This window comes from Erigeron canadensis, chromosome 3 (assembly GCF_010389155.1).
Source record: "Erigeron canadensis isolate Cc75 chromosome 3, C_canadensis_v1, whole genome shotgun sequence".
Classification (NCBI taxonomy): Eukaryota; Viridiplantae; Streptophyta; class Magnoliopsida; order Asterales; family Asteraceae; genus Erigeron; species Erigeron canadensis.
In genome coordinates, this window is record NC_057763.1 from 34706915 (window position 1) to 34716679 (window position 9765).

Below are 9765 nucleotides of genomic sequence, written 5' to 3' on the forward strand. Positions count from 1 at the left end.
TTGATTGTACTGTTAAAATTGAATGCTATTATTATTTGCTTGTTCATATGATGATTGAATGTATAAATTAGCACTATTTTTGTTGATAACTTGATATGGTGATGGTGTCATGATTTGGTTTATTGTAAGGTTGTAAAACTTATATTGATTTAGATTGTAATATTCGGTATTAGTTTTGAGTGGACTATAAATTTATAAGTATATTTTCATTTGATTGTAGTATTTTTAGTAGTTTGGTTGATTTGAAGTTGGGTTTCGTTAAACAAGGCCCTAAGAACTTTCATTAAAGTGCATTAAATTGTCGTACACTTACCATAAAATTCAGCGTGAATTTTTGATATAGAAAGATATAATTTTTTATGCACGTTAAATGAAGCTTTATTTAACATTTTCCTTTTAAATTTTAGTAGCATTCAAATGAATATATACGTCCATCCACAGGTGGAAGACATTATTAGCACGCCCTCCGTCCTTGCTCGCGTCCAACCCCTTTGTTCCAACTCTAGACGTGCGGCTTGCTGTGTGGTGGGGCCCGTTTTTGAGTGTGTCGTTCCAAAATCTTAAAAAAAAACATTTTTCAAACCAAAAATTAAAACCAACGGTTAGTTGGTTGTTTAACTTCTTTTTTCTTTAATTCCTTACTCCTATTTATACACCATTTACACTACCATTTTAAATCACAACAATCTAAATATACATATTTCTATCATTTTCAAAGCCTTTCAATCACACACCACTACTAAAAATGTCTAGTTCATCATCATCCTCTAGCGACGATTACGAATCAAACGATTACGAATCAATCAATTGGGTTGTTACGCAATTGAATGCAGTTTTCAATCTCGAAGCCATAGGCGCATGTATTAACGTTATCTTTGACGAAGAAGAAAATCAGAGCCAATAAGTGTCAAGCTCTTCAAGACCCAAGTTTACTAGAAGGTTGATCCGGCGAGATCACATCGGTGCCTGATATCACCTATTTTATATATATTTATTTTACGCGATATTATTTCTTTTATTTATTTTATACTTGAATTGTTATCACTTTTCTAAACTTTTTATACTTAATATGTGATTTTATTGGGTTATAGGTGTATAAGATAAAATTGGCAAAAATAGACCAAATGAAGATTATTTGTCAATAAGGAGTCAAGGATGAAATATCTATTACTTGAACTATGAACTTGAAGAATAAAAGTCCAAATCCCTTTTATACCGACTCGGCTAGATGAAAGATCATACTACAAGAGGAAGTCAAACAAAGTCAAAATTAATGTGCAAGAAGCTGTCGAACAAATTCAACCACATTTATGAAATTGAAAATAAAAGATGATGGTGGTCTCGTGGTTTTCTCAGCCAAAAAGAAGAAAAGGCTCAAGGCCTTGAGCCTTGTGGTGCGCAAGCCCAGGAAGCATGAAAAGAAACAAGCTGGCCCATCCCTTGTGTTTGTCCAGTCCAAAAAAAAAAAAAAGAAAGAGGCCGCAGCCTCTTTTTCTTGGAAGTCGGCAGGCATCAAAACTATATATATTGGAGAGGTGTTGGAAAAATTTGTAAGTGTCGAGTTTTATAGGGTGGTCGGCTAGATAGGGGATTAGAGAGAGGTCGGCTGGTAAGGAGTTTTTAGGGAGTTAATTCGTACGTGAGTGGTGGTTGGTCGGTGAAGGTCTTCGGCCGCAAGAGAAAAAAAAAAGAAAAACTTTTCTGCCTAGGATTTTTCATGCTGCAGCAGCCATTCGAACTCCACCACGACATCATTCACTTGTTCGATTTCTTTCTTATATTACTTACTATTAGTCATCATTCAATATGAACTCTTTTATATCCGTAATTGTTTTTGAATTTATTAGTTTTAGTTATTTTACCATGAGTAGCTAAATCATCTACTTAGATGAAGTGATACAATTAATGATAGTTGCACTATTTTTATAATTCAAGTTGATTTGATTTAACGTTGTGTCGTAATCTTAGCTTATTAATTCTTTGTTATTTAACTCTTGATTGCGGATAGTTTTTGCATGATCTTAGTGGTAACTTAGGTTGTGTAGAAGTTATTTTGATTGCTTAGTTAGAAGCGATTGTTTCCATGACGGGTACGGTAGAAAGTAATTAATAGTTAATAAGAGTTAACGGGTTAATGGTTGGGTACAATCAATAGACACAATTGTTATCTAAATATAACCAAAACAATTAGTTGACTAGGAAAGTTATGAAAGGCGTATCGGAGTACCGGTCTTAGTAATGGAACTAGTTAATTAAGGGAATTGAATAAAGTAACGAACTTGACGGGTACGGGGTGAGTCTTTGTTTAGTTCTCGGTTATTAATTAACATATTTGAATTGGTTCTTAACTTAAGTGCAACGTAAATAAGTTGTGTCATGGAGTCGAAGTAGATGATCTTTTAATTAATATTGATATTAAAATTTCTCTTTTCAATAAATTCTACGGAATTTCTAACTCGTTTTAATTTTAAACTAACTTTTCAAAATCCAAGGTGACGGGAGTCCTTAAAATCCAAAACTATTTTTAAACTGCATTAAACTTGCTTGCTCTAAATCAGTCCCTGTGTTCGATCCTGGACTTACTGATAGCTTTACTATACATGATAAGGTACACTGTCTGTGTGTAGAAGTGTAACTATTAGTATTTTCTTGTTTATAAATTTAAGACTAGATTTTACACATCAGTGCCGCAAAGCTTTTATACGGTCATTACTTTGCGCCTGAACCAACTTACCCACCCGACATGTTTTGTAGAAGGTTTCGAATGAGAAAGAAAATGTTTCTCCGCATAGCACGAGATATAAACTCCTTTGACAGTATTGAACCGTTACCAAAGCACTTTCAGTTCTTCCACAAAGGCACGATAAATGCTACAGGTCGTCCCGGTTTTAACATTTTCCAAAAATACACTTATGCCATACGCCAGTCAGCGTATAGCTTTGAGGCTGATGCTTTAGATGAGTACTTGCCAATGGCGCAAGATACGGGTTACCAGTGTTTAGACCAGTTCTATAATTGTGTGATACACCTGTATCGCGACGAGTACTTGAGAAGGCCAACAAAAGCAGATATCGAACAGTTAACTGCTAAACATGTTGAGGTTCATGGCTTGCAGGGTATCTTTCCATGGTATGCTTGGTAGCATAGATTGCGCATTGGGGTTGGAGGAATTGTCCAGTGGCAAGGCAAAGGCAGTACAAGCGAGGTGACAAGGGACATCCAACAATCATGCTTGAAGTGGTTGCTTCATATGATTTGTAGATCTGGCATGCTTACTTTGGCCCTGCTTGTTCGAACAACGACATCAACGTCCTTAATGAATCAGATTTGTTTGACGATTTGCTTCAGGTCAGGGATCTTAGAGTGGAGTTTTCGGTGAATGGCCGCCAGTCTGGAAAGGGATATTACCTAGCTAATGGTATTTATCAAGAAATGAGCGACTCTTGTGAAGTCGTTCAAGTGCCCAATGTACCCGAAAACCTCCAAGTTCAATAGATACCAAAAAGCTGCAAGAAAGTATGTCGAGCGAGCATTCGGGGTACTTCAAGGTCGTTGGCAGATTATTGAACAACATGCGCGACCATACAGTGTGAACAAGATAAAACGTATCATGTTATGTTGTGTGATTCTGCACAACATGATCATTGAAGATAACGGGCGCACAATCACACAGTTTGAATAAGAGTTGATAGTTAATACTGTCGTCCCAACCCGTAAGTGGACTGAAAGGTGTTCAACACAGCTTCTTAAGTACAGGGAGTTGTGCGATAGAATGGCTCATCATGAACTCCGCAAAGCTCTGATTGAACATGTTTGGAACCTCCAAAAACACGGCCGTCAACGTTGATGCGTAGTTTTTTATTTCCTAATAATGTCATTTTTATAATTTATTTAATTTCCGTTTTGTAGTGTAATGTTTAATTTTATAATAAATGTAATGTGTTTGTTTTAAATAATAAAATGTGTTTGTTTAATTTTGTGAAAAGAAAAATGAAATAATAAAATAATGGATGAATAGTGGAAGAAGTGGGAAAGAAGTAGGTAGTATAAGGAGGGGGTGATCTTGGAGTGTTCTATAAAAAAAAACTGATGAATAATGAAAGAAGTGTGTAGTATAAGGAGGGCCTAAGCTTGACTAGTGAAACGAGTTAAAGTGCCCAATTCAATGATTTTTAACAAACAAAGCGGTTCAATTAAAAAATAATTAACTATAACATTTCTTTAATTGCAATCAAGAAGCTCCTCGGAATCTATTCCCATAATACATAAATCATCAATACAATAATATATATATTTGCTTAGAAGAAAGGAGAAAATATATATGTGGGACTTAAATATAAGTTTATGGTTATGTTCCAACTGTAATTTCCGATGTTTAGTGTGTTTTGCTTATAATAATATTTAAGAAGATAGATAGATAATGCAATATATGCTATTCTATGATGTTCTTTGCTGTACATGTGACTCTTGCTTACTAATTACTCGTGTTCAGCTCTTTCATTCCATAAATATATTGGGATCATATATACATACTTTAAAAACATCTTCAAGTTAATTAAGCTCTTTGACAATTCACAAGTACGTAAGTAGATCAAAAATTGTTTTCACCAATACCACGTTGAAATTTTTAATGAGAACGAGTGCACATCCCAACTGAATATACTCAATATAGTATAGTTATGTAGATATAAAAATGATGAATCACTTGTACAAGATGGTCCAGAACTCCAGATCTAGTATTGATGCAAGAGTTTTATGTCTTCTGATTGGTTCGCACATTATACAAGAACTTTCTATAAGACATAAGTTGTAAGTTGAGATTGATTGCCTATTACTAGACACAAGCATAATACCCGTACGTTGTGGCGAAATTTTGTTTTAAGAATGAGATAGATTCAGGGGTAGTTTAGTTCAACTGTAGAGGTGGGTATAAAAAGATGTTTTAAGGTGAGGGGCATTTTAGACTTATCAGGTTCTTAATGACTTAAACTAGTTTACTTTATAAGGGAGTATAAATATTGAAAACGGCAAATTGCCCAATGTACAAAGGTAATTCAGATGATATATGGGAATTTCCATATGTAGTTTTAAATTTTCTGAAAAAGACAACTATAACTAGTAGTGACTTTCGGTGGCGAAATTAGAGTGACCATGACAACCTCACAGTTCTATAGGTATTAGATTTTTTTAAAAGGTGGATCTCGATCACTGCCGGCTTAATTATTACTATGGGTTAGGCATGAGCCTAAGACCCCCAAAATACAAAGGCCTCCAATTTTATATTTTAGGCTTAATATTTTAATTAGACTTTAAATTTGTAAGCTAGATATTAGTGTTACTACAATGCGCAACAAATTACAAACTAGCGGCGGCACCACTACGTCAGCATGTCTACCACCACCAGTGGCGTGCGTGCTACTAGGTTCATTGCTCGCCTTTTGTAATTCTTTTATTTAATTTATTTATTGTCATTAATGCTAATTAATTTGTAAATAAGATTAATTTTTTTTTTTTGTATTTAAGTAAGGTAGGCCGCCAAAATCAATCTTGTTTAAGGCTTCGAAAAAGCTTGAGCCGGCACTGATCTCGATTGAAGCTTCGTGTCACAATTCAACAGTGGAAGGTCTAACAAACATTGTGTTAACCGGATCCGCGCTATAAAATTCTCTCGAAGCAGAAATATTTATTTTAAATACCCAATGAAAGAAAAATCTCATACTAGTTTGCCAAAAGGCACGATAAATATAAGTAACTCTTGTCTACTCCAAGATTTGAACCTACATTTATTACTTATTAGACTCAAACCTTTTCATTGGGGCTACCTTTGCCATTAAGGCTTCATCTCAATGACTATAGGAATCAGATAATGTTACGTAATTATAACGTGTGTATAGCTTGGGGTTCAAAAAATTCTTTGTTTCAACTAATCCACTATGTATGATGATATATTGACAACCGTTCAAGATTGTCTTCCTCCCTAGCATCCAGCCATCGAGGAAAAAAACTAAAAAGTAGTCATAAGATCCCATTTAATCTTTAATGATGATCCAATTAAGGCCCCAAAGGTCAATTGCCTTGAAAGAGAAAAGGAAAAAAAAAAACTCATAAATCTATAAATAAACAAAAAGTATACATTTCTTTATTCTTCTTTTTCCGTACTTAACTTCTTCTGTTACACAAGTGTTATTCTTTTCTTAAACACTTATGCATTTGCGTCACATGTTGGTCCATTTAAAGTGTTTTCCTTAAATAGTCACTGATCATCGTTATCATCGTTTGAACTGTCGTATCCAATTATTATTATCACCCACCTGTCTTATAGAATCTTAATCACAAGATGTTATAAATTATTGTTAGAGATTTCTTTTTCTTAAATTAAAACTAGATTATAACACGAAACATCTTTACACGCTATTTTAAAAATAAATATAAAACAAATTATTCGTTAGTTATTAATTAAGGGTTTTGCTAAACGCAACCTTTAAGGTTGCACTTAAGATGTATTAAATAGTTGTACACTTATCATAAAATTCTAGAAAGTGGACTTTTGAAATAAAAGATACAAATTTTTTTGCATGTTAAATACAACCCTAAGGATTGCGTTTAACATTTTCCATAATTAATATGAACAATTGTTTCAACATATTGGCAAATATCAATGTTTACTGAAGCCATTCTTCTGAAAACATATATGATACTAGGCACAAATCCACACGAAGCAACGGTATGGTGGTGCCGGTGTTGGCAACAACGGTGGCGGTGTGATTAAAAGGGATTGTACAAGCTCTTGTTTTTAGAGGGACCAAATATTTTATCTATCAACAAACTAAAACATGATTATAGACTTTTTTTAATCGACAAGTTGTATCAAAGCAACAATTGTCCTTTTAGACATATTCATTAAAAAAAACCTATTTAATAAATTCCTTATTTTAATCTAATTAATAGCTTAATGAATTTATTATTTTATTAATAAAAAAGATAATAAACACATATAATTAATATTAAATTTAGTATATGTAATGAATTTTGTTATCTACGAATTTTCCTCCTAATCAAATTCTAAATTAAACTCTATAAATTCAATTTGTAACCTACGTGACTTCTAATGAACCTTACATATAACTTTATACCGACGAAATCAACTTTTGAGCTTATTTTATTCTGGAACTCACTACAAATTCCTAAGCCAATGTATACTATTTTGTTTCCCAACTTTTCACTAATGATTATTTGTTTTTCTAAAATATGTCAAATCTGACTCTCATAGTCTCATATGTTAAAATTAAGTATATTCAATTGTTTTTTTTCTACTAAATTAAAAGTTATTATCTCATTTTTCAAATTAGAAATTACAAAATAGTTATGTTTTTCTTTTCAGCGTTATACAATTCAACTAAGAGAGTCTTTGGAATTACGATATAAAGTAATCATTTGATTATTATGTTTGTAAGAAGTAAATAATCTAAAAAAAGTGTGTGTATGAAAAAATGTTTTGCAATGAAAACGTAATTTTAGAAAATCATGTACATACATGCTTTTTCAAAACACAGTTACACCAACCTACACCACTTAACATCGCCACTACCACCAATAGTACCATCACCGACACCACTAGACCACCTTCACCACCACCGCCTCTGCATTGCACGGATACCATGTTTGTATGTTATAACCTTTTGTTACCAGTGATCACACATGATGGCTAGTGGTAACACACCCTCGCTATTACCAACCTGACTCCGAAAGCAATTGATCATTCTATTTGTTTGCACATAAATGAAATATAAATATACTTGTAAATATTATGAACATATCCGTGGATCACGCACTCCTATTAGTATTAGTAAGATACTATATCTTTACTCTGTTATAAAACAAACTACTCATCCCCTTTTTAACATTTTATCTTTATAAAAAACACAAAACAACTAATTTGTAACACATTTTCAATTCACACACTACGATTTACCAAAATATCCCTAAATTATTTTTTTAACTATATATATATCCAAACTATATCTCTCATTTATTAACTAATTTAAATAATTTCACTTAATATACCTATAATACTCTTAATAGATTATTTACAACATACATCCATTGACCCATAAAATCACTATATTATGTTTTACATCAATTACTTTTACATTAACAGTCCAATACCACATGTCGTTGTCACCCCATTGTATTACACGGGTACCTCTCTCATAAATATAAATATCTCTTACATCTAAAGAGTTCACCACCACGAAAAATCCCATAAATTCCATAACTAGTTTAGATAGGAGCCAATTATTTAAATTTCTTCAATTTGTTGGTGTCTAGTTATCACTTTGTTACAAATTTTATTTGTTGCATTAGATGATTTGGTTGCTAGGTATATACATTATTGATGTTATTGGCCATCCTCGTGTCTTACAATTTTATTTTATTCTTTTGATTTATGTACCACTTTTCTTTCACCTTTTCTTGGTTTTTGATATGTGCATGATTAAGCGACGGAACTTAAACGACGGTACTGGAGGGGTCAAATTTTTTTTGGGGTTTTAGCTTTTCTCTTTTCTACATCTATGTTTTGTTTTTGAGGGGGTAAAAACACATAAAAAAAATTTATTTACCCTTAAAAAATATATAATTGCTAAATATGGTCCAAAATGTCGGAGGGACCAAAACCCCTTTTGGTCCTTCATATCTTCCGCCACTGTGCATCAAGCTAATAAATCATGCATGTGCTGATCATTTATTTCTTTTAGTAAGAGACTTAATTAGAGTGGAGATCAAAGTGTCCTTTATTTTAGGCGATTCATAAGCACTCGTCCTGTCATCCATTTTACATACATGCATTGTATGATTGCAACTTTTTCTTTAGTATAACTAGCCTCATCATTTATTTTTTTTCTCTAATTAATAACAATTACTCGCATATCACAATATTACTTATGAAAAAAAGAGTGTGAGGTTGTTACACACTTAAGTTAGGTAAAAAACTTCTCACATATTAATATTTAATATTAATGAATAAATGATGGGTTTCTAGATTTTTATAGAATAACAAATCAAGATGTGAGATGTTTTTCACCCAAGTTGGGTGGTGGTGTCTCACACATTCACTTCCCCTATTACTTAAGCTATTTTCTCGCTAGATGTTTTCATAGTAATATAATTTTGAATATTTAAAAAAATAAAATAAAATCTTACGCTATTTCATCATTAGATCGAGGGAAGTGGAACATACGATTACCTTGTGACATCATCATCGTTAGACTGGATTTCTGCATTATGGCAGACATGGAATTAGTGTCCACTGACTGAACCGATCGAATGCCATAAAAAGTTTGAGAAACATAAACTGGTTAGGCACTTAAGGGAGGATGGGCCGTTGGGTTGGGTTGTTTTTAGGGGGCGAAATTGCATCACCTCACCCCCCACTTAATTACTTTCCATGTCTTAATTATCAAAAAGCAAACTAATTCAAAGTCTTGTAATCAGTGGCGGAGCCAGTATTTTTATCTTGGGGTTGCTGAACAGTTTTCATGATACTAACACGTGTAAAATTAAACTACAAAATTCAATTACTCTAGTATGTAGTTATCAACTCCTTAAAAATGATTAAATACTTAAAAATAATACTATAAATATAGAATTTTAAAGAAATTGTGGGGTTGTCATGGTCATCCATGGCCACCACATAACTCATCCACTGCTTGTAATTATATTCGTGTTTCTCATTTTCTAGCTTGTAATAAACGTATTAAAGGCTTA

The 9765-nt window shown here is 32.8% G+C and overlaps 1 protein-coding gene across 1 annotated transcript; it reads left to right on the plus strand.

The window, feature by feature from the left end:
* Positions 1 to 2776: 2776 nt before the first annotated feature.
* Positions 2777 to 3495, plus strand: LOC122592003. The gene is made up of 2 exons (XM_043764221.1): positions 2777 to 3100; positions 3262 to 3495. The coding sequence occupies exons 1-2, from the start codon at positions 2777 to 2779 to the stop codon at positions 3493 to 3495; spliced, it is 558 nt and encodes a 185-aa protein (XP_043620156.1).
* The last annotated feature ends 6270 nt before the right edge of the window (positions 3496 to 9765 follow it).

Coding starts and splice junctions, on each gene's coding strand:
- LOC122592003 (XM_043764221.1), top strand. CDS start 2,777: ATGTTTCTCCGCATAGCACGAGATATAAACTCCTTTGACAGTATTGAA. Junction 3,101..3,261: donor TAACTGCTAAACATGTTGAG/GTTCATGGCTTG, acceptor TATGATTTGTAG/ATCTGGCATGCTTACTTTGG.